This window comes from Dunckerocampus dactyliophorus, chromosome 9, assembly GCF_027744805.1.
Source record: "Dunckerocampus dactyliophorus isolate RoL2022-P2 chromosome 9, RoL_Ddac_1.1, whole genome shotgun sequence".
Taxonomy (NCBI): Eukaryota; Metazoa; Chordata; class Actinopteri; order Syngnathiformes; family Syngnathidae; genus Dunckerocampus; species Dunckerocampus dactyliophorus.
The window spans coordinates 25,639,664-25,663,750 of record NC_072827.1 but is presented as its reverse complement, the minus strand read 5'-3'; the positions used below and the strand labels follow the sequence as shown (position 1 = coordinate 25,663,750).

The following is a 24,087-nucleotide window of genomic DNA, read 5'->3' as shown; positions in this document are numbered from 1 at the left end:
AGGTATGTATTTGAGTAAATGGGGTGTCTTTAAAGATATGTAATATACACATTTTCTATACGTTATTATACCAGGGGTGTCCAAATTGTGGCCCAGAGGTTTGTTTTTTGCCCATGAAACATTGTAGAAATGAAATTAACGCCCCCCAAAAGTAAAAAGGCATAATGTAAAAAAAGAAGCCTTTTAACAAAAGATTTTAGAATACATAAAAACATCAAAGTGGCTCCTTTACATCCTTTGATTTTTCAGTTTACGGCCCTTGCTGAAAAAAGTTTAGGAAAAGCAAAAAAAAATAATTTAATTCAATAATTACTAAAAAAAAAATAAATCAATAATTAAAATAATACAAATTAAATATTGTTAAAATTGTACTAATTAAAAAATAATCAATATGTTATATATATCAGAAATATAAATATAATAAACGTAATAAATTACAACATAATACAAAATATTATAGATTTTTTATTGTTATTATATGTTATTATGTACTGCCCATTTTACCAGACTTTAGGGTCACCCTTTAATGTGAGCCCGAGAATAGAAAATAAATCCAAATAAAAGGATATGTACACTTAATTTACATTCAGTTGCTAATAATCAACATCACCTGTGTGCTTTACTTGATGAGATACTTGGTGATGTTCATGATCTTTCTTATGGCTCCTAGAAATCAGAGGATAGTATGGACAGGTGGGAAAACATGTGGTACTGCAAATCATGTTTAAAAGCAAAAAAGACAAACATACTCTTTTTGATGTAATGACGTAAAGGGATTTTTTAGGGGTTGGTCGCTCTGGAACCACTTGCAGTTTTTGGAGACTTCAGGAGACATGTAGAAAGCATTTTCGACTGAAACGGAAGCAATGAAGAAAACTCACGGTTATGCTGACTCATCACTTGTATAACATGCACAAATGTGAACAGAGTCATTAAAAGTAATTCAACGTCTAGCTTGAACTTACTGCTGATATACTTAGGCAGGAGCTGGCCAAAATTCTGAATGTGTTTGTCGTAAAAGTGTGAGGTGGTGTCAAGCCTCTTGAAGAAGACATCTGATGGCTCGCTGGCCATGCGTGACAAAACACGGGCGTCCCCAGCACTCAGTTTCTCACCAACGCCCATAATGACCAAAAAGTAGCCTCTGCATTTGACCTCAGTGGCAACACGCACCAGCCGTTCCTCGTCCCCTTCCACACTTCCTGTCACAAAGAGCATGAGGACTTTCCGAGGGCGTTGGAGGGGCGCTCTCTCAAAAACCTCTTCCACTGTTGATTCCATCGCTGCTGCCAATGACCGACCTCCTTCTAGCTGGGGTGTCTTCTCCAGTAAGAACTTCACAATCCCCTGAGCCGAGTGGTGCTCTGTCAAACCAATATCTACATGGATGGGTAAACTGCTCTTGTTTTGGATGAATTCATACGGGGCTTGTTGAATGACGGTTACTCTGGCATGGTGAGCAGACGTAGTCGGATTGGAAGACACTTGAAGATGCTCCACCATGTGTGCTATGTAGCGTTTTATTTCCGTAAAGGCTGTGGGATATGTTGTTTCTGAGCTGTCCATGACAAAGGCCATGTCAATGTCCACGTCTGTGGTGAAAGACCTCCTGTCGCGACCAGTCGATGGGGGGACATAATCACACATTTGGTCTGGAGAGCAGACGTCTGGAAAGGAACAATGAGAGATATTTATATCATTATGTGGAGACATTCACAAACCACAGGATTATCACATTCTCAGAATCTACGGACAGAAACACATGTCTTTTGGCAATGTCGATGTTAAGCTCAAAAGTTGAGCCCTATGCTGCTCATTTCAGTGGCTTTTAAAATAATATTGGATACCAGTGGGTTGCAACAGTAAAGAAAATACGAGATGCTTTGTTTACAAAATAGTTGTTTGTGAAGTGGTGAGAGCAGAGGACCATTTTTAAGCTTCAAATTTTTAGCTCCCCAGAACACAAAAAAATCTTCCCATTGCTGCCTTACTCCGGTTTAGATACACAGTTCTTACATCTGAAAAAACACTTCAGGTTGCCATCGTCCATTTTAAAGCTGAGCAAGCAGCATGATGTCATAGATGGACTTCCTAAAGCTGTGATGTGACAAATTCACTACATAGCTTGGAAAAATGGGGCCCGTTGCACTAAAGTAGTATTCAGATATCAAGGATAAATGACTGAGCTGAGCTCAACCAATCCCAAACAAGAGCGTCTAGGCTTAATTGGTTCCACAAAGCCCAAGCCAGGATGAGTACGCACTGATTAATGAAGCCAGATGAAACCGATCCCAAATTAGTGCACGTACGTGACTTCCTTAAATAGACCCCGCTATCGATCACAGTATCACCAATTCACCATGGCAACCAGAGTGGCATACTTTCCCCCGACGGAAGCAAAAATCCTCATAGAGTCTCATGAGGACGGAAAAGAGCAAATGAAAAGAAAGGCAACGCCGCCACAGTCATAAAACAAAGACAGAAAGCATGGCAAAGAATTGCAGAGACAATTTGCAAGTACTGCACAAATACACACTTACTGCTGCGCTGAAACCATCATAATTAAAATCCAAATTGTTAATTCATGTTTATTGCTTGTTAAACAAATCAAGAACAGCGGTGTACAGTAATATCTATGAACTCTTTATTGGCACATCACATCACCATTACTCGCTTGTAGCTTCAACAGCGTGTAAACTTCCTGTTTCCCCTCGAGCGCACATCCACATTAACAAACACAATTAACATCTCCAAAAACGCTGTGATTATGAATCCATTTAAATTGTAGGTGAAATTGACTGCAGATGTGAGTGAATTAGTGTAAATGTAACCCCATCACACTGTATAACTCTTTTGTCTTGTACTGTTGCATTTATGTGGGATGTGTATTTTATATATAGTATGTGTAAATGATCTAATAAATGATCCAATGATTGCATCGCCATCTAAAACCCTTCATCTACAATGATTGAAATGAAATAAATGTTGAAATAATGACAGTGGGTGTAGTTGAATGTGATAATGTGTAGTGGACAGTGGAATAATTGTTGGTTTCCATTTACGGTGACTGCTGATTGAGATAAGGGATGAGATGAAATAGATCCTGGACCTTAGCCTGGTCTGGAGCAGGCTAACACAGGCGAAGACAGAATAAATCTCCATAGTAATTTAGGTCAGAACATATTCCACTTTCCACTATCCCACCATTTGTGCAACTGGATCATGCATAAATTGAGCCAGGATAACCAAGATATCCCGGCTTAATCCCTTATCTTAGTCTTGTGCAACGGGCCACTGGTGAACGTGTCCTATCTGAGATATCACCTTGATACAGAATTGGTAATCTAAAAAAGATGTTTGACAAAATTTACCATATTTTGCTTGACACAGGAATATTGTGTGCATGGAAATGTACTGATTGTTTTTATTTTCACACATTTCCACAGTAGTGGTTAGCATGTGTGCCTTGCAGTCAGTACATGTGGGTTGAAATCTCTGTTGGAAGATCTCTAATGTTGCACTGTAATATTGGGTGCCTCTTTGTGTCTTAATGATCTTTGAGCTCTTACCGAGACAAACATGGCAGTTCATAACTTTTTGCATGACTGAATTGTACTGTGCGCTTCCAGGGCTTGGCAAGACGATCACTTGGGCCAGTGCTGTGTTGTTAACCTGTTGACAAAAACAAAGATGGCAATGTGATGTGTGAAGTTTTTTTGTTTGTTTTAGTTCATGACAAATGCACTTTTGAATGTTTTTACCTGCAATGCTCTACTGAGTGCTCTGTCCTCACTTCTGACCAAGAACAGGGTGGCAATTCCAGCATCATGGAGACGAAGAGCTGCATTAGTCACTGTTTGTGCATTACTGACTGACCCACCGACAAAGAAGATGGCAACCTTCCTCATGAGGAAGCCGCTACGCACTCTTTTAAAAGTGTTCTGGGCTACAAAGCTCATGGCCGTCTCTAAGCTACGCCTTTTGTTGGTCTGCAACGTCTGCAATCCCTCGATGCGCTGCACCAAGGCTCGTTTTTTAAGCGCATCTGCAAATCTGACCTCAGTTGTCACTTCACTATTGTACAGAGTCAAAGCAACACGAGCTCCTCTTGGACAGTTGCTTTCAGCGATGGTGATATCTCTCACAAGCCTTAGGGCTGTGTCACGCATGATGTTGAAGGCTGGTCGGCCAACGTCATTGGAAGCATCCAGAGCAAAGGCCAGCTCAGTTGGGTAGAGAGGACATTCTTGCTTACCTGAAATTAATTCACTCTATAAAATGTTGATCATGACAGGAAAATGACTTTTTTGGTACTTACCATAACAGCAAGCTGGTAAAGAAAGCGGGGGAAAAAAGAATGTGTTTAAAGGTTTGCCATTGTCACTGACTACGTTTACATGCACTAAAGCAGTCATGAAATAGTTTGGTCTCTCCATTTTTTACACTTCTATGAGAAATCCCTGTTTACACCTTAATTCCATTGCTGTGTGCCTTCTAATCACTAGGGGGCGATTCTGATATTTTCATCTTGTTTCATTTTTGTTTTTGTATCACAAAATCTTGTGAGATTAAAACGCGACGAGATTTATTGTTCAGAAAAAACTGTCTTGCGGAAATAAATTAATGAATTCATCACTCGATAAATTAAATTGAACTTAACAAGCCAACTGTTGTCGCATAGTGCGTATACAGTATATATATATATATATTTGTGTGTGCGCGCTGTGACAACCAACTCGAGTGAATCGAGTACTCAAGAAAACTCAGTAAAAGAAATCGAGTATAACACGATTATACGTGGTCAAGTGGGATTCACATGTTCTGCTACTATTAAATAGACTGGTGTTAGGTAAATAGATTTTGTGTTGTTTCTTTTAGCTTGATTTAAATTTACAGTTCATTTGGAGTTGTTAAGACATACAAATATACTGTATATAATCATGTTGTGTCATTTATCTTTCTTTCAGCACAACACAGCAAAAATGTGCATATTTTATGGGCATCATGATTAATTAATTTGAACAGTGATTAATCGGAATACAAATTTTAATCGTTTGATAGCCCTACTTTGTACACAATGGGGAAGTGTTCAGGCTTCATGTCATGTATTAAAAATGACATGAAGACATTAATAATAAACAGGTTTAAACATTAAACCATTTTATTTTATTCATATAATTTTAAAATATTGACTTGTTTTATCTTTTATTTTATCTTCTGTGGCTTTAATTTGCCTCCTAGTTAATGTAAATATGCTTGGTCTTCTCTTGTGAATGGAATATTGTTAATGTTGCACAAGTAGTCCTCCATGTAGACTGCTGCATGTGTAGAAAGACCACGCTGATGTTCCATCCATGAAAGTGTACACATGCAAGAGGAACTGGTTTACAATGGCAAAGTCTATGTGACTGATTGAGGCGTTTGCATGCCTTTTAAAAAGCTGCTTTCAGCACAGTTCATACAATAGCTCATTTTATCCATCCATTCTTTTTCTATGCCGCTTATCCCAATTAGGGTCGCGGCTAACTCATTTTAGTGCATGTAAATGTAGGGAGTTATTAAATGTGTAAATATACATACGACAGTTGTCTCTGATCTTCTTGACAAGGTCACATTGCTGAGGACAAAGGAGTGAATGTTGAGACACTCATGGCACTGCAATTGATATCTCTTAAATTTAAATCATCTGGAGGATGTCTTAAACTATAGAGTACATACCACAACACCCGGTCCTCTCGGCCCTTTCTGACCCTAAGGAATTAAAAAGAAAAAAGCACTGGTGTTAACAGCTGGACAAACATTTAGCTCAGACAAGTGAAAACCATTTGCTCAAGATACATTTTCACCAGCAGTGTAGACTAGATTTGACTGTGTAAAACGTCTTAAATTGATTTTGAGAGGTTTTAGACGTCTATACTGTAAGTGTCAGTTGCTTACATAAGGCCCGGGATATCCAACCTCGCCTTTCTGTCCTGGAGTACCAGCATTTCCAGATACGCCCTGGAGGGAATACAAAATAAAACCAAATCACGTTTAGAGAGTAACTATAATAGTGTCACTTAACTATAATCCTCACTTACCGTAAGTCACCATGAAACAGCTACGTGGTCATTGTTTGTCATCAGCAATTGCTACAGCACACCGGTGTGCTATTTACAGTTATTTCTATAGTTTGAACACACTTGTGCTTAGCAGTCTTATAAAAAGTACACAAAAGTCATACTGGAGTAATAGTAAAAGATACCTTCCAGGAAAATGATTTTAGTAAAAGTTGAAGTTTGTTGTCGCCACATTGGTCTTTGCCAGGTATTTCATTCATGTTTTTCTTGTTTGGATTAGCTCCTTTTTGGCTCGACAGTTTTTTAATGTGTTATTGTAAGTAGTTCCACGTAGTTTACTAGTGTATTGTGTATACTATACTTGTGTTACGCGTATAGTGTCGCTTTCTTGTTTTTTGCTGTCTTAAGCACGTGTGTCTTCACGTTTAATTTTGTCATTGTCGTCATTTTTTTGTTTTCACGTTTTCTACCATGTATTCACATTTATTGCTTGCTTTTTGTTCATTAATTCTGTAAATATTATTTTTGTCTGTCTCTGCTTTGGGTTCCAAATATTGGGTGTAAATGCCACATAACAAATAAGTGTTCAAGTTTAATGTGTCACAACTACTGTAGTTGTCTAATGATCAACTAAATAACATAACATAGAAAGCTAATGTGAATGTGTAACGAGTAGTTGACTAATTAAACTAAGTTTATTTTAAAAACTCGTTTTGTGTCATTGTCCGTATGACACGTGAACAGTAACTTCCTGTTTATATTGGCACCTCAAACAAACAACCAATCATGCAGCTTCTTCTTCTTCTTCGCATTGATTGGCGCATGGCATCTAGTACTTCTTGCAGCCATTGGTTGCCAAAACGAAAAGTAACAAGCAAGCGATGAAGCTCGTTACAAATGTTTTGCATTAAAAGTATATATTTTCTTTAGAAAATTTAGCAGTAGTCAGCCCTAACAGACGTCGTAATGTAGAAACATACATTATAAAAAACTTTAACAAAAACAGTAAACATTAAACAATAAAAACATAAAAAACATTAACCAAGTATTTCAGCTTTTTACTAAAGTTATTTCCCTGAAAAGCATCTTTACTTCTACTCAAGTATAACTTTGACTTCTTTATACAAGACTGGTGTTTATGAGCATGTTCAAAACATTGAATTAAACAGTAGCGCAGTATTTTTACTTTGTAACATACATACAACAAAAGTAATCACATAAAGTTGCAGTTTACCCTCTGTCCACGATTTCCTCTGGAACCAGGTCCACCCTTCACTCCTGGGTTACCAGCAGCTCCCTGTAGCGTTTAAAAAATGAAAATGATTACTTTGGATGTCTGATAATATCAGCTGACTGATATTATGGGCCAATATTGGCCAATATTATATTTTTTAAATTACAGTCGTCCCTCCCGCGATAAAGGAATTTCCGCAATATAGGATTCAGTGTTAATAAATAAATAAAAGCATAGAAAACCTGTTTTTAACATTATTAGAGCCCTGTAGACATGAAATAACATGCCTATAGTCACCTTTACATTCCTATTATTCATTGTTTATATCACAATGCACAACTCTTATGCTGCAGGGACTCGCTAGCTAGCGAGCCTACAGGTTAGCAAGCTAGCGAGCTAACTAGTTGGCCTCAAATTGACTCTTCCTAATCTTAAAAAGCCAAAAACTTACCACTTCCACAGAACAGACAGGAGGAGAACCTTTTTTCACTCTGTCATGTCAGACATGCCACGGCAGACTTCATGACTTCACGCATTGTGTTAAGGTCATATAATGTAAGGTAATGTCTCATCAATGTTTGTGTCATTACTGCAGCTTAGTCACTAGAATACAACATATCACTTGCATTTCAATATGTTTTGACTAATAATAGACCATAGTCTACCATGAAACAGCAATCATTTATTAATTAATAAATTTCTGAAAAAACACGACATAGCAAGGGAGCGATAATCAAACCGCGATATTGCAAGGGACGGATGTATAGTTTAAATGCATAAAACAAATCTAAATCCATATAAACGATGAACGAAGGGGATAAATGAACATTCAAGATTTTATCTCCACTGAAGACGGGACTGTTCCCAAAGGCACAATGTGGTAGTAAGAGCAACACATTCCTCTTCAACACCACCTTCTGTTTTGTCATGAGGTAATTCAACAGTGTTTCTCACTTTCTTTATCAAAATGCTGGCACTTGCAACTTTCTTTGGCTTCAGTTTGGGTTATTGAGATGAGAAACACTATTGAATTCAAGAAATAACTCATGGCAAAACACGTAGGTGGTGTTGAAGTGGAAGGTGTCGATCTCGCTGCAATATGTCTTTGTGAACAGTCATGTCAAAAATAAAAGTAACCTTAAACAAGTAATCTTAAATGTTCATTTACTCTTCACTCAACGTTTATATGCATTTTAAATTGCTTTCTGCATGTAAAACTATAAAAATGTGTTTTGTGTTACCTTTTTTGGCTTTCTGGAATGAATAAATTGGATTTACCTTATTTCTTATGGGAAAAATGTATTTGCTTAGTGTCCGTTTAGGTTAGAATCTGACCTTCTGGAACAAATAAATGATGCTAACCAAGGTTCCTCTGTATATTGATCATTGGTAAGAAAGCCAATATCGAGCATCTTTAATGTTCACGCATAATCAATAGTCATTTATCAAGCAATGTTGGAGTTGAATTGAGTTGAATGTTTCATTTACCTTTGGCCCTGGAAACCCTGGAAAGCCTTCATCACCCTATAGATGAAAATAAAGATATTTTAGATAAACTGTCCCTTTGTGTTGATGACAGGTCTCAAAGATGACTTGCCTTTCTTCCTTTATTCCCAGCAATGCCAAACCCATCTCTGCCATCTTCACCCTTTGATGAAAACAAATCAGTTTAAACTTCAGCGTCAATAAAACAGCAAACCTAACATTCAATTGGAGAAGTCCAGTCGTGATACATATATTATGTGTTTCAGCAGTGTTATACAAAACAAAACAAAACATGAGTGGTTTCATTCTTACAGGCTCCCCACGGGGTCCAAGGGGTCCAACAACACCCTTAATTCCTGGTTCTCCAGGCTCTCCCTACATTAGAGACAGAACTCAATGACACACAGAAAACGTCAAAGACGCAAAGTTGAAGCCTAAAAATCCAAAGTTAAACATTTCTTCACGTTTTACTTTTAATAGATTTGATTAAGATAAGGTGTTTTTTCTTTTGTGCCTGTGCAGCCATTATGTTTTCTTAGAGTGTTTTCATAATTTCTCAAATAGACGACACATGTGCGCACAGTAACATGAGAGAGGAAGACTTAAGCCGACGTGTTTATAAATTAAACAAGCCTGTCATGGAAGAACACGAGTCACGCCAACATTGGTTCCGCTCAGTACCTTGCGACCCACAGCTCCTCTTCTTCCTTTTTCTCCTGCAGCACCCGGGCTTCCTCCAGGACCCTAGAAAACCAAATATCACCACACACACACAATGCACACACTTGATGTTTGCAACACTGCTAACAAAAAAAGACACAAACACAAAAAGTCATCTGCAATCAACAACAACTCAACAATACAAAGGATTGCTGACCAAGAAGTTTTGGAACTAAAATCTTTTCACCACACAGTAGTAGGGTTGGGCATCGACCATCGAGCATTGATGGGAACCAAGACTAACATTCCGAAAAATGGGCGCATAACACCAACAATCAATCAGTCATGGACAGTGTGCAACAGCACTCGCTTGTTTGGCTGAAATTCTGCAAAAAAATGAATGGTCGGCGCAGTGCAACATTTGCAACGCCATCCTATCATGCAAAGGAGGGTGCACCACTTACAGGATTAAACACTGCCGGATTCACGGTGTACAGAATGCCCTGTTTTTGACGCCGGACTTCTTCCAACCAGTCAGGTAAGTAAAACTATAAATTACGTCGATCTTATGCCAACATTGAAGCAGCAAACAAATTATACTTTATACTGTGAATATCTGCTGGAACTCAAATATCCAGCTAACAGCTGTGGACTTTTTCATAGACAAACAACCTGACGCTAACACTATAGCCAGGAAGCTGACAAGACCCCGTATCAAGTGTTACTCCATTCACCGTACTTGTTTGATATTCTGCACACATCTTAGTAGGAACTCAATAACATGGTTAAGCTACACTTTGTCTATTCTGCAACATGCATGTAGAAACTCTCCAACAACAGAATATGTGTGATTGTTTTTTCATGAGCTTTTCAAAAACAGAATGTGTACTCCTATGTAAAGAGACTTCAAAACATTAATGTTATATGTTATATTATGTCACAGTATATGCCCTGTGAGAATTTCATAGTAAAGTAATTCATAAAAAGTTAATATTTTAAAAAATGAAAAAAATCAAAATTTAAAAAAATCATAGGGACATTCATACATTTCATCCAAGAACTTTTATGACCCTGCGGCTGAAAAGAATCAGAATCCAGAACTGTGAGGAACCGGAATCGAAACAAGGAATCGGAGCCGGAATTGCTCAAATTCAAGCGATGACCAACCCTACGCAGGAGTAATAAATTTTTATTTATTTGTTTAATTGTATTTATTGTTATTATTATTATTATTATTATTTCATTTTTTTCATTGCCTTCATCACTGCATAAGTTATAAATGTATTGTTACACATTCACTATTCATTTCTCTCTAATTAGGAAATGGTGACACTTAAAGACAGGAAGTGAACAAATCTTTAAATGTAAAACATGAATTACTGTTATTGTCATGTAAACGATATGGTATAAATTAATTATCAGTAATAGACATGAATAATTGTAGGATTAAATAAGCTCTTCTTCTTCCTACTCCTTTTCAGGTATGCAAATGTAAAAATGTGATCTATTTCAATGCAACTTGTTAAACATGTCTGAAATAAATAAAGCATTGCCATGACCGTGTGATTTTGCTTTATAAATGTAGAAGACATTCATTCAGATTCAGATTCAGAACTGTCAGGTTTACTCACCCTGGGTCCAGGATTTCCATCTTCGCCTCTGGGTCCAGGTGCTCCATTTGGTCCTGGTGGACCCTAAACACAAACATGGCCATTGTGATTTATTCTGTATAGTACTTGCAACCTATGAGACATGTGGCAGGTTTTTCGTTTTGAGGTTATTTTATTGTATTTTTTTTTAATTAATTAATTCCAATACGCAAAAGAAGTTTTCAGTGTGCTATATATATTTTGATGTTGCATGCATTACGCTGCACACAAATAACCAGACCAAGGCATGCAGGCAAGGAAGATGTCAGAGAACAAGGACAAAACACATTCAGCCTCATGAGGTGAATGCATGCAACACAAAGTGGTGTTATGGAATGCACACTGAACCTATGGATTGTTTAAAAAAAATCCCTCTATGTGATAATGCAAAGACTTGATAGGTGAGCCCGTCAATGGCAGTGAGAACCATATTTCTTTCTGTCCGCAATGGACGTCAAACAAATCAACCCTCTTCAAACCCATCAAACTCCAAGTCCTGATAAAGGTGTATTAAAAAAATGACAAAGGGCGATCACAGTCTTGAACGTAATTTTTTAGTTTTAAGAGGATCACTGTCCAAAATGTATGACATGTTAAAAGGAGAAGCCCACTTACTCTGGATCCTCCAATACCAGGTTCTCCCCTAACACCATCAACACCTGGCTGTCCTGGATTACCCTTGAGGAGAAACAACAAAAACATCATTTGTCAGGTGACATGCTGCAATAAAATAAGATAAGACTTACAGCTTGTCCTGGTGCACCTCTTCGGCCATCAGCTCCCTAATAAAAATAATAATAGAAATAATAATAATAAATGGATTCATACACAAAATAAGTCTATATACGACATTGAATGACAAAATCATACCCTTCTTCCTGGTTCTCCTGGTGTTCCTTTGTTTCCATCCTCACCAGGCTCTCCCTATTATTTCCAAACATAGGTAGGATGCAAGGATTGTTATGGATGCAAATGCTTTCATAGCGCAATAATAAATATAAAAAAATAAATAATGGGATTTTTACCGCTGGCCCAGCATCACCAGGGTCGCCTTTTGGCCCTGCTCGGTTGTTATCTCTTCCACTTGTACCCTATAAGATTGAATATTTATACACCCGGTCATTTAAAAAACTCAAGAAGCCAGAGTGTTTTAAAGTCAAGAATTATGGTGCATACACTACATAGAAGCCAATGGTGATGATTTTTGTATAATACTACAAATTCATGTCAAATATGATGTATGTGTGATGTGTGTTACATTGTTCATGGTAAATGTAGTCGTTATTTGAAAAGAAGTCAACTTGACACTTTTTTGTATGGCACAAATGTACCTTGAATTGAAGCAAAGAAAATATATTAATTGAAAATCAGACTCTGTGGGGTAGCCATCAGTTTCGACCAATTGGGTTGAAATAGAGTGACAGAGCAGAAGGACAGATGATAGAAAGAGAGAAAGAACAGGATAGAGGCATTGAGCAATGGGGGGAAGGATGAGAAAACAATGGGCTTGACAGTTGCATCAACAACAAGTAATTGTCCCACAATGACAACTATGACAACCACTGCAAAATGTTTCCTGTATGTACTTCATGAGTTCAAGTCCAGCACAAAGCTGTATAGGACACATTATAGGACATTTAAAGTGTTCTTATGACTTCTTATTTGTAACATCCAAGCAATAATTTAAATATCGAGATGGCAGGCCAGATGCAGACACATAACACAGAACACATAATATTACATAATATTACAGTCATTATTTGGATTGAAGTGGTCCTAAAACTCACAGGGTCTCCTCTGATTCCCATTTCTCCTCTGTCTCCTGCTTGTCCCTTGACACCTTTAGGACCCTGGATGCATAGAACAAAGTAAATGTATTACGTGTTAGCCATCATTAATCAATAATCTGTATTTTATCCATTACTCACTCTTCTGCCAGGATATCCTCTGTCTCCTGAGGGTCCAGCAACTCCACTTTTGCCCTGAAAAGATGCAAACTCATCAGTCATGCATATATTTGTGTAACAACATGAGCCTATGACAAAATGCCAAAAAACACCCTTACCTCTTCACCATTAATACCATCCAGGCCAATCTCTCCAGATTCACCCTGCACCATGTTAGGAGCCGGTTAGCTTTGCTCAGTTTGTTTTACAATGTGAATTTCAATCTGGAAAGGAAATGACATCACCTTTTCTCCAGAGTATCCCCGGGAACCCTGAGCAGAAGACAGAATTTCATATTAGGAATCATTATTAGCAGACATGAACTTTAACTATACTCTTTGACCATATTCATATTGTATATAATGATACTGTACAGTCAAATACATACAGTACTTAAGACAGAGAAAAGATAGATGTTTACCTTGAAACCTCTCTGTCCAGGACACCCTTGGAAACCCTGAGTTCCATTCACACCAGGAGGACCTCTCTCCCCCTGTCAAAGAAGTACAATAAATATGCTGACACATTACAATGAAGAGTCCACAGATAGGGTTCTTAGGTGCTTTAAAACTAAAGATTTACAGCTGTAGTAAACGTTCCTATGGAAACCGCATGCAATAGCACTTACCGGTCCACCCTCATCTCCAGGATGCCCTTGGCTTCCAGCAGCTCCTTGACTACCCTACAAAAAAACAAAAGAGTTATCAGTTAAGTTATCAGCAGATGGTAATAGTAGCATTTGTTCTATTTTTGACCAATGTTTACCTTAAATCCAGAAAGTCCCACAGACCCTCGGTCTCCTCTTGCGCCTGTACACTTGCATGGAACTCCACAGCATTCCCTTTCTGCAATATTGTCCTACATAACAAAAGACAACACATTTGGTCAATGTATATTGTTGAGACTCCATTTCCCTCCACTGCAGCGTCCACTTCCACATGAACCCCCATGGGTTTGTGTAAATAAAAGATACACATTTCTTCATGGGCTTCTCTTGGTCTTCATTGTTCTTGTGGTGGCATTACAGGGCATGGTACCGACAAGCTCTGTATGTGGAAAAAAACTCCAGCAGTGAATTTTCCACTGGACACCACCAGGGCTGTTCTATAATATCGGCTGACCAATATTAACGGACGATATTGCCATAAAAAATTATGCGATATATTATTTTATATTGGTGTCAGATTTTCTGCCGCTAATGATATTGGCGCGCGAGTGATGACGCCATGCTCCACTCAACAACAGCTTTGCTAGCTTAGTATGTCTGCGGAAGTTTCACCTTCGAATTGTAAATATGCAATTTGCAAAGACTGTGAAGTGCTGCGAGTGCTTCTAATCTAATATCACACCTCAAGAAGAATTACATGCAGCTCGCGTACCTGCAGCAAAGCAATACGCAAATGGAGACTTACTGAATGAGCCCAATTTATAATTTCACTGATTGTATTAGTCCAGAGTTTTATACTTTGCACTTTACTTTGTAGTTATAAGGATGTTTTTGCCACATAGAAATATGAAACTTTCCAAATTGTATTGTTGCAGTCTAACCTGCCTGTTTTATTTTTTATTTATTTTATTTTATCCTTTTTTTAACCAGGAGAACCTCATTGAGATTAAAAATCTCTTTTTCAAGAGTGTCCTGGCCAAGAGGCAGCACAATTTACAGGTTACATCGGACATTCGTACACACATAATAATAAAAAATAAAACAATAAAAATACAAGGTAATAAAAGTAATCAGGCAAAGCATTTACAGCATGATAATTTCTCAACCCATCCATCCATCCATCCATCCATTTTCTAGACTGCTTCTCCTCATTAGGGTCGCGGGGGCATGCTGGAGCCTATCCCAGCTGACTTCGGGCGACAGGCGGGGTACACCCTGGATTGGTCGCCAGCCAATCGCAGGACAAACAATCATTCACGCTCACATTCATACCTATGGGCAATTTAGAGTCACGAATTAACCTAACATGCATGTTTGTGGAAGGTGGGAGGAAGCCGGAGTACCCGGATAAAACCCACGCGCACACGGGGAGAACATGCAAACTCCACACAGAAATGCCCAAGGGAGAATCGAACCCAGATCTTCCCGATCTCCAGACTGTTACTGTGTTGGCCAACATGCTAACCACTAGACCACCGTGCGGCCCAATTTCTCAACCCAAACATTTAAAAGTCTCTCAAAAGAGTAAATTGAGACCAACTGATCCAGCTTCAAGTCAGATTGGATCTGTTTCAGCCAGCTCCGCGCTGGAATCAAACACAACAATGAAAGAACTGGAGTTGAGAGTGCTAACTTCTGGGCTAAAAGTTGGGCTGTCAACTCAGAATTCAGCACGGCTCTTAAGGCTGAGGGAGTGAGGTTCACTAATGTACACTTGCACAGCCACACTGTCTGGCATCCATTACACCAGCATTATTTGATTAAAGACCAACTTGTTTTACATGTTCATAAAAGGAAAAAAACGACAAATTTTAGATGACTATTGGTCAAGATTTCTTTTAATGACTTGTTGAGACCAAATGTTATGGTCTTGTGCGGTCTTATTTTATATGGTCTTATTAGTTAAAAACTGTGATTTTCACAACTTACCAGTTCCTCCATAAGCTCATAGTCCAAGTCAAGGATGTTAAGTCGCAGGGGTCTGGTGTACCTGAATCCACGGCCAAATTCCAGTAAAGCAGCTTCCTCAAATTTGACCACCCGCTCGAGCCCAACCAGGATGAAACTGTTGACGCCTGATGATAGACATAATATTTGTCTTTTCTGATCGGTTATGATGATTTCAGAGAATCGAACATTTAAAAAGGTCATCACCTGACTGTCGGAGCTCTTCAACTCGTCTTTTCAGTTCAGGATAGGGCGACTCAAGACCATCAGTCAGATGAATAACAACCTTGAAGGAAAAAAACAAAAAGAAAAACAGGTTTATTGTAACAGAAAACCAGATAAAAACATGACATTGTAAATTAATTTGTATTTGATTGACAGAAATAAGTATTTATTCCTAATACAATACATGACTTAGTACTTGATGCAGAAATCCTTGTTGGTAATCCGGTTTGTCTTAGAAACCAACCTTGACAGTATTATCTTGTCTTGTTCTGAATCTGTCAGTGTAAGCTGAGATGGTCTTGCTGGTAAGGACAAATGGGCCTCGAGCTCTAAGAGCTCTAAATTCGTCAAAGAGCTTGTCAGAACTCTCCGTGAAATCCAACTGGACAGGCTGTCCGGAAGAGTCAATGGCAAGCATGCCAATTTGAATAGAAGGAATCTGCCCCGATGAACAACTGATTGTTGACATCTTGGAGATCCTCTGTAGAATGGCGGCCATCTTGTTTTGGAGGTTGGTCTGGGCACTGAAGATATTCTGTGCAGCAACATCAAAGCCCACCAACACCTCAAGGTTGCAGGCTAGAAAGGTTAAAAAAAACATTGACTGTAAACCACAAATTTTTTGACTGTTGTGTGAAACAGAATTAGTCAATTATTCTAAAAAAAAATGTAATTCCAAAATGTTTCTCACTTTTGGTAACATCTTGTACTCCAACACACAGCTTCCCCTTCACTTCATCATCTAGTGTCTCCAGGATTTGCTCATTGAGCTCTGAAAGCTCCTGGAAGGTTCTGGCCCTTGCCACCGTGGAGGAATCACTTGCAAGGTTTTCCAACTCATTCTCAATGTCACCCACTCCCACTGCAAATACTCTCACGCCACTATTCTTCAAGCCAAGTGCTGCTGATTTGCTGTCATCTGATGACCGTCCTCCTGTGATAACCATTAGGATTTGAGGAGTACCCTCATCTTTTCGACTGCCTCTTTCTTTGGAGAAGTGAACATTCTGAACATAGCGAATGGCTGCCCCAGTGTTGATTTTACGACCCCCTTTGTATTCTGCCCGGCCAATGGCACTAATAATGTCTTGCTTGTTTTTGTGGGTGTTGAGGTAGAACACATCTGTCACATCTGTGGCATAATGAGCCAGTCCAATCCTGAGGTTATCTCTATCATTGAAGAACAGATCTATTAAGTTGATGACAAATGTCATCACTTCATTGAAATTATCTCTGCCCAAGTTAATAGAACCATCCACCAAAAACACAATATCAGCCTTCTTGGGTGCAGGCAAACCTTGTGCTGGGAAAACAAGTTTGAGGATGACAGAAGAGAGAAGATTGAAGAGTAGAAAACAGAGAGAAAATATTATTGCAATGTTATTAAATGTGCAATATAAAATAATGCAAGCCACACCTCGGTTTTCACTATTAATTTGTTCCAAAAGGTCAGATGAAAACCGCCACATTTATTTCATAGGAAATAACGTAAATCCAATTAATTCCAGACACTCAAAAAAGATAAACAAAAAATACATTTTATAGAGAATAATTATAGCTTTACATGCAGAAAACAACACAAAATAAATACAAATGACTAGTGAAACTGACTCATACAATAACTGGGGTGTACGAAAACCGAGGTATGACTGTATTGTGTCCATTTCGACAGCACTTACTTGGAATCTCATCTGTGGTTGGTTTCACAAGAAGATTTCCACTCAATCTTGTTATGAACCTGTCCTTGATGGCTGGCAGGCCAGGGAAAGTAGGAACTTGAATAACGTCTTCTGGTGTGGTGGAAATTTGAGCTAACTGCCTTGTGTCTGCCCCACTTGCTCCAATACCAATGCAGTTAACCCTGGATCCTTTGAGCAAAGGTCCATAAATAGACACATCTTGGGGAGAACGTCCACCTGTGAGAACTACAAGATGCTGGGAGGCGTCCACCGGACGAACACCAGCCGATGGCTTTAGCTCATTCTGTATCACATATTCAATGGCATCAGCCAGATCTGAGGAGCGGCCACCCATCTGACGAAGTCTTTTGACAGCTGAGACAACAGCTGGTTTGTTGGTATGTGAATTGAGAGAGAACTCTGTTTTAACTCTGTCTGCGTACTGGACTACAGCCACGCGCACTTGGTCAGGCTGCACATCGAGTTGTTGAACAATGTTCAGGATGAAGTCACGAATATGAGCAATACCCGCAGCCCCAGTGTTGTCTGATCCGTCAATAAGGAAAATAATGTCCTTTTTTCCAAGGTCTAAATTACCTGTAAAATAGGAAAAACACAAAGAAAGGAAACAAGATTAATTTAAGAGTTTTTATTTAAATAACAATCTTAGTTATCAATCAAAATTATTAAAATGTGGGCATCTAAAGGGGCTGCATGTCTGGGCACCAATGGTAATGTCTGCATGACTTAATGTTCAAACTAGTCAAGGTATTTCATGTTAAATGAACTCCATATGTTCCTTGATTGGTTAGACTGTACACAAAGTATTTTACACTAAAACAGTATTTGCACTAAAAAATATTAATTGGCCAATGACATTTTATTAAAAAAAGACATTTTCAAAAACAATGTAAATAAATATATAAATGTGTATATCTTGGATAAATCTGATATTAAATTTCAGCACGACATTTCAGCCATTTCTGTGCCTAAAAATGACATACGGTGATGTTGGTAGTTCTTACTTACCAAAATCCACAATTGTAGGTGTGTAGCTACTGATGATATCAGAAGCAGATATTGTTTTGACTGAATCAATGAGTCGCTGCTCCACTGTGGGAAGCTGCTGGAAACTATCAACAGTGTAGGCCAGTTCCGGCTTCATGGAAATCTGCCTCAGTTCATCTGGGTCTGAATTCCTTGAGCCAATGGCAATAGGTGCTATGTGGTTTCTCTTTAGTTGGTCCGCTGGAGTAGCTACATCATCTGTAGATCTTCCACCAGTAACTAAAATGAGAAACTGTGGCACTCCATCTTCGATGCGGCTTCCTGCTGACCTCTGGTAGATGTTTCTAGAGACCCACTCAAGAGCACGACCTGTGTTCAGACGATTTCCTCCTCTGCTCCGAAGTCGTGTCACAGCCTGGCGTACTTCCTCTTTAGTGGAGAACTCATTTAGGAGAAATTCTACTGTTGCATCGTCACTATATTGTACAACTGAAATTCTGACATTATCCAGCCCGACATCCAGCTTCTCCACAACTCTTCTTATCATTTCACGGATGGAAGGGAAGTCGTTCCGTGCTGCGCTCGAACCATCAATGAGAAACACAACATCTCGCTTTTCTCCACCTGTGCCTCCTGGAACAATTACTGTATGGAAAGAAGGAAACGGGGTATGATTATGAACTATACATTTGAATAAGTAGCCATTTGAAATAACAATTATAATACATATTTTACAACAATATTCATTCATTCATTTAGTCATTTTGTAATGCTTATGCTGATCAGGGTCACAGGCGAGTTGGAGCCTATCCCAGCTGAATTGGGGTGAGAGGTGAGATACTGGTCACCAGTCAATCACAGGATACATTCAGCATGTCACTAAAGTGAGTACACCCAACACATTTCTGCAAATATTATATCTTGCCAATAGCCAACCATTAATGTCTAAACCATTGAAAACAAAAGCGAGTACACCCCTCATGAAAATGTCCAAATGGTGCTCCAAGTTTCAATATTTACTGTGGATACCATTATTTTTCAACACTGCCTTAACTCTCTTGGGCGTGGAGTTTACTAGAACATCACAGGTTGCCTTTGGAATCCTCTTTCAGGCTTCCATGACGGCAACGGTCAATAGTCTGAGCACTGACCGGCTGCCCCCTGACTCCTTCAACCTCTGCAGCAATCCTTGCAGCACTCGTAGTCTATTTTCCAAACATAACCTCTAAATATGACACTGAGCATGTGTACGCAACTTCCTTGGTGAACAGTGGTGCAGCTTGTTCTGAGTGGAACCTGTCCCGTTAATCTCAACCCCACAGATGTCTTTGCCATGAACAGCCATGCTGAACCTTCAGTGACCAGATGACAGAGTGTGAGAGCGATAACTTCAAATAGAAGACACCTGCTCCCGATTCACGCCTTGTAACACTTAAGAGCCATTTGACTCCAGGGGGAAAAATGATTCATTGACCCCAATTTGTACAGTTTAACATAGGGGTGTACTCACCTTTGTTATCCAAGTTGTACACTGACTACTTACATTGTAAAAATCTAATTTCTTTAGACTTGTCCAATGAAAGAATATAATAAAAAAAATTGCAAAAATGTGAGAGTTATACTCACTTTTGTGACATGCTGTAAAACAAACAACCATTCACACGCACATTCACACATTCACAATGCACAATTTAGACAATACAATGAACACGACATCCATGATACTCATAATGCTAAACTTAATTTCATAATATACATGTTAATGTATTAAATGTATAGGTACCATCATAGTCTGGAAAAACTGGAATCATCCTGGTGATGTCGTCATCAGATAATTCAGTCAGAGTGGTGATTAGGTTTTCTTGAACTGTATACAAGCCTGGGAGATCATCTACAGTGTAGGCAAAGTTGGGTGTGTAGGACACTATTTGCAGCTCCTTCGGATTTATTTCCCTGGTCCCAATACTAAACGGAAGAACTCTTGATTGTTTGAGGGAAGACGCCGGACGCCTGATGTCATCTGTGGAAGACCCGCTGGAGACAACAATCAAAAACTGCGGTACACCTTGTTGTTTCCTGCTACCACGTGCGGCAGTCAGAACATCATCACTGACAAACTTCAAGGCCTGGCCTAGGTTACGTTGTCTTCCTCCTCGCTGCCTGATTCCTCTGACAGCATTCAAAACTTCTTCTTTTGTTGTATGTGTGTTCAGATACATGTCAGCCTGTGCATAATCACCAAACTGGACCACACCAATTCGGATCTTATTTTCGGCCACATTGAGACTCTCCACGACCCTACGGATGAATTCCTGGATGATAGGGAATTCCCGTCCAACACCATCAGATCCATCAACAAGAAATATGATGTCCTTCTGAGGGCCCTGTGACTCGGCTGAAGAAAAGAGAAAAAGGTGTTACCTTCTATTAAGTGTGAAATAAGGTCTGAAGTATTGAAATAGTGAAATAAATAAGAAATAAGTAAATAAGGTTAAACAATCCAATGAGGTAGCAGGGGTCAGCAACTCATGGCTCTTCAGCCTCTTTGTTGTGGCTCCCTTTCCAATGCTTGAATATTTTTCAATACCCGAGTGGGGAAAATGCACATTTTCAAAGAGTTTCAAAGAGTTAAAAATATCTGTTGTCTTAGGATGATGTTTTGTGGCTCCAGACTATTTTTGTTTAGTGGGCGAGGGGGCAAAATGGCCCTTTTGATTGTAAAGGTAGACCACTGGTCTATAGGTAATTTAAACAATTTTTTTCAGACCAGAGCGAGTTTTTCATACCTGACAGGATCATATAGCTTTGCAACAACAACAGTGAAGAGGATTAACATATTCAGCATTCAAAAGCTAATAATATGTTCTAAGTTCAGCGAGTGAATTTCAACGGATCCACTTTTATTAATTTCATTCATTTATTCATTTTAGTCATTCATTGTCATGTCTCCACCTCTGAATTGAAACACTACTGAGATAATGTTTATTTATCCGTACAAACCACTGTATGAGTTGCTGGCAACAGCATTCTGCATAAAATCACCAGATTAACAAGATAAATTACTAATATTAGCTAAGATAACATCTGCAAGAGCTTAAAACAATTACACAAATAGCAAGTTAAGTTCATTAACTAAATGTGTAACATTTAAACAAGTTAATCAGTTTATGTGATTCTCAAAACAGAGAAAATAGTGCAAATGATTCACAAGGAGACTTAACACAGTAACATTCAAAACTTTGTAAAACTGCAAACATTGGTCACTTAACAGCTTCATTAGTGTTTTTTTAAAAGGTATAAGTTTTTAACATTTGTTTTTTTTTTTTGGTAAAATGTGCAACAATGTTGCTTATATTATGAGTCTCATTTGCAAGTATGCATTTATGTTTGTCCTTTGCCGTAGTCAGGAAAATGTTTACCTGAAAGTATGGTATGCTTATTATGTGTCATCTGTTTAAGTATAATGTACATTTAAATAATGTCTAATGAGTTTTCATGTTTAGAAGTGTTTGCAATGACCATGCTAATTGCTGCACATATATGGGATTTCCATTGTAAATTACTATCGAGCTAGAGCATTTGTTTTAATGTAGTTTATGTTGAATGTTGAATAGCTTATATAAATCATAATTGACATATATGTTCTGTCAGTGTTCTGTTCAGTTTTGAAAGTAAAGGCAGTGAAATGGAACTCACCTGGAGTCTTTATTGAGAACCTGTTATTTGTCTGCTCTCAGACCAAACATTAGCAGGATACACTAATAGTGAAAGTCCCCCGTCCCTCTAGTGCCCAAACTGAGAACTTCGGGTCTAAGTCTAAGTCACTAAGTCACTGGAAAACATTGGAGAAGAAGGTACAGTGCATAACACCACTGGTCTGTGTTTAGTGGATCTGAATTTGTCCCACAGTAATCTCCCACAACAAGATCCAGTAACCATTACAAAGAAAGTATAAAGAGTTGGACATAACCAGGCCCAGACATTACCCACAACTAATGCCTAAAGAAACTGAATAAACTCCATGGTGGCCTGGGGGCACAGATAAAGGTTAACCCGAGGCATGGCCACAGAGGGGAGCAATTCTAGCCAACCACTGGATGATAACCTGCCTCTGGCATGTTAGTTCCTGTGAGTTATCACTACAGCTAAGATTAGTAAACACATGGCTTCTTCACATGTGAGCAAAGCTTAGAAAGGAATAGGTACTGGTACTAGAAGCCAAGCACCGGCTACTAGTTGAATATGTAGCAACTCAGGACTGGTAGACCCTACAAACCAACTTGTGCACTACCTGGATCAAACAAGAATGGCACATACCACAAGAATGGCATACAAGAATGCGGGATTCTTGCCAATTAACGTCAAGCATGGTATATAGAGGACCTGTTCTCTCTCCACTTCGGTTCCGCACAGACTCCATATTTACGTCCTATATTGACGTCATACTTAAGTCCTATCAGTGGCTGGTAAAAGCCGTTCTGAGAGACAACACAGAGGTTTTTTTTCGAACACGAAAAGGTGCTAAGCAGATGGTCAAGAGGACCCAGGGTTTATCATTGCTGTTAGCAGGACAAACATGCCCCTAAGAAAGTCCAGCACATAATAGTAGACTGTAAGAGGTGTCCAGGTACAGCTTAGATGGATCGAATATGGAACAGGTCCCAAGGTCACAATGGAAGATATCTCAAAGGTGCTTGTGAATGTCTGATAAACAAGTGGTGGCCATTTAACTGAACAGCGCAGAATGGCATTTTCAAGTGACAATATCGGTATGAAGGAAGAAGAGAAACTTAAAAATAACAAGGGCTGAGGACATAGAAAAGGTGTGGAAAGTAAAACAGTGGTGACGGTATAACAGGGCTGCAACCTCAAACGGGATAAAGTGGCTCCAACAAGTTCCACAAATAACATTTGAGCTCTCTGTGTAGACCTCTAAACCAGCTATGATTTGTATGCAGAACCTTGAGGTTTCTAGGCCTTGAAGGAAGAAAGTCAAATGTGGGATTTCTTTCACATTCGTCCTGCATTGTCGAGATGAGTGTTGGTCTTTCAGTATTTAGATACATACATACAGTACATACAAAAAAGGTTTGACTTGCAATAATTTGGTAGAATTTTTGCCAAATTCTCAGTGGTGTGTACAATGCTGCCACAGAGGAGGCTGCATTGTAAATAAAAATACATCAAGAATATGAAGGCTGACCCAGTTACAGTTGTTACTAACGTCTGTACTGGATGCACAGGATAACCTGCAGAGTTGTCTTGTGGTCACAGACATTTTTTAGAGACAACATTGACGATAATACAGAGATTATTAGTGTCTACATAGACTGGTGTTCATCCATCTGCACATGTCTTACAAAACCATGAGCCCTAGTTCAATGCTGAGAGACACAAGAAAATCAGGGTAATATGACAGCCATTCAAGTCTAATGAAAGTGAGATACAAAAAAAACAGATACAACGAACTATGTACGTCTATCAAGGCTGTGCAGACTCCCAAAGACTGAAAGACTTATATCTGAAAA

General features: G+C 38.8%; 1 protein-coding gene across 3 annotated transcripts in view; it reads right to left on the bottom strand.

The window, feature by feature from the left end:
• The window catches only part of LOC129187469 (collagen alpha-3(VI) chain-like), a 118,406-nt gene that overhangs the window by 5,783 nt on the left and 88,536 nt on the right, over positions 1-24,087 (bottom strand). For all 3 annotated transcript variants that reach the window (XM_054786828.1, XM_054786830.1, XM_054786831.1), the window contains 33 exons: positions 20,343-20,954; positions 18,581-19,204; positions 17,552-18,148; positions 16,564-17,175; positions 16,117-16,451; positions 15,855-15,933; positions 15,630-15,775; positions 13,799-13,891; positions 13,662-13,715; positions 13,455-13,526; positions 13,279-13,305; positions 13,153-13,197; positions 13,016-13,069; positions 12,875-12,937; positions 12,113-12,178; positions 11,958-12,011; positions 11,834-11,869; positions 11,703-11,765; positions 11,070-11,132; positions 9,460-9,522; positions 9,091-9,153; positions 8,891-8,941; positions 8,782-8,817; positions 7,294-7,356; positions 5,938-6,000; positions 5,719-5,751; positions 5,581-5,617; positions 4,319-4,330; positions 3,762-4,255; positions 3,570-3,672; positions 966-1,667; positions 750-852; positions 611-666 (listed from right to left, as the gene is read on the bottom strand). In XM_054786828.1, coding sequence (XP_054642803.1) covers positions 611-666; positions 750-852; positions 966-1,667; positions 3,570-3,672; positions 3,762-4,255; positions 4,319-4,330; positions 5,581-5,617; positions 5,719-5,751; positions 5,938-6,000; positions 7,294-7,356; positions 8,782-8,817; positions 8,891-8,941; positions 9,091-9,153; positions 9,460-9,522; positions 11,070-11,132; positions 11,703-11,765; positions 11,834-11,869; positions 11,958-12,011; positions 12,113-12,178; positions 12,875-12,937; positions 13,016-13,069; positions 13,153-13,197; positions 13,279-13,305; positions 13,455-13,526; positions 13,662-13,715; positions 13,799-13,891; positions 15,630-15,775; positions 15,855-15,933; positions 16,117-16,451; positions 16,564-17,175; positions 17,552-18,148; positions 18,581-19,204; positions 20,343-20,954 — 5,574 coding nt within the window. The remainder of the gene's footprint in view (positions 1-610; positions 667-749; positions 853-965; positions 1,668-3,569; positions 3,673-3,761; positions 4,256-4,318; positions 4,331-5,580; positions 5,618-5,718; positions 5,752-5,937; positions 6,001-7,293; positions 7,357-8,781; positions 8,818-8,890; positions 8,942-9,090; positions 9,154-9,459; positions 9,523-11,069; positions 11,133-11,702; positions 11,766-11,833; positions 11,870-11,957; positions 12,012-12,112; positions 12,179-12,874; positions 12,938-13,015; positions 13,070-13,152; positions 13,198-13,278; positions 13,306-13,454; positions 13,527-13,661; positions 13,716-13,798; positions 13,892-15,629; positions 15,776-15,854; positions 15,934-16,116; positions 16,452-16,563; positions 17,176-17,551; positions 18,149-18,580; positions 19,205-20,342; positions 20,955-24,087) is intronic.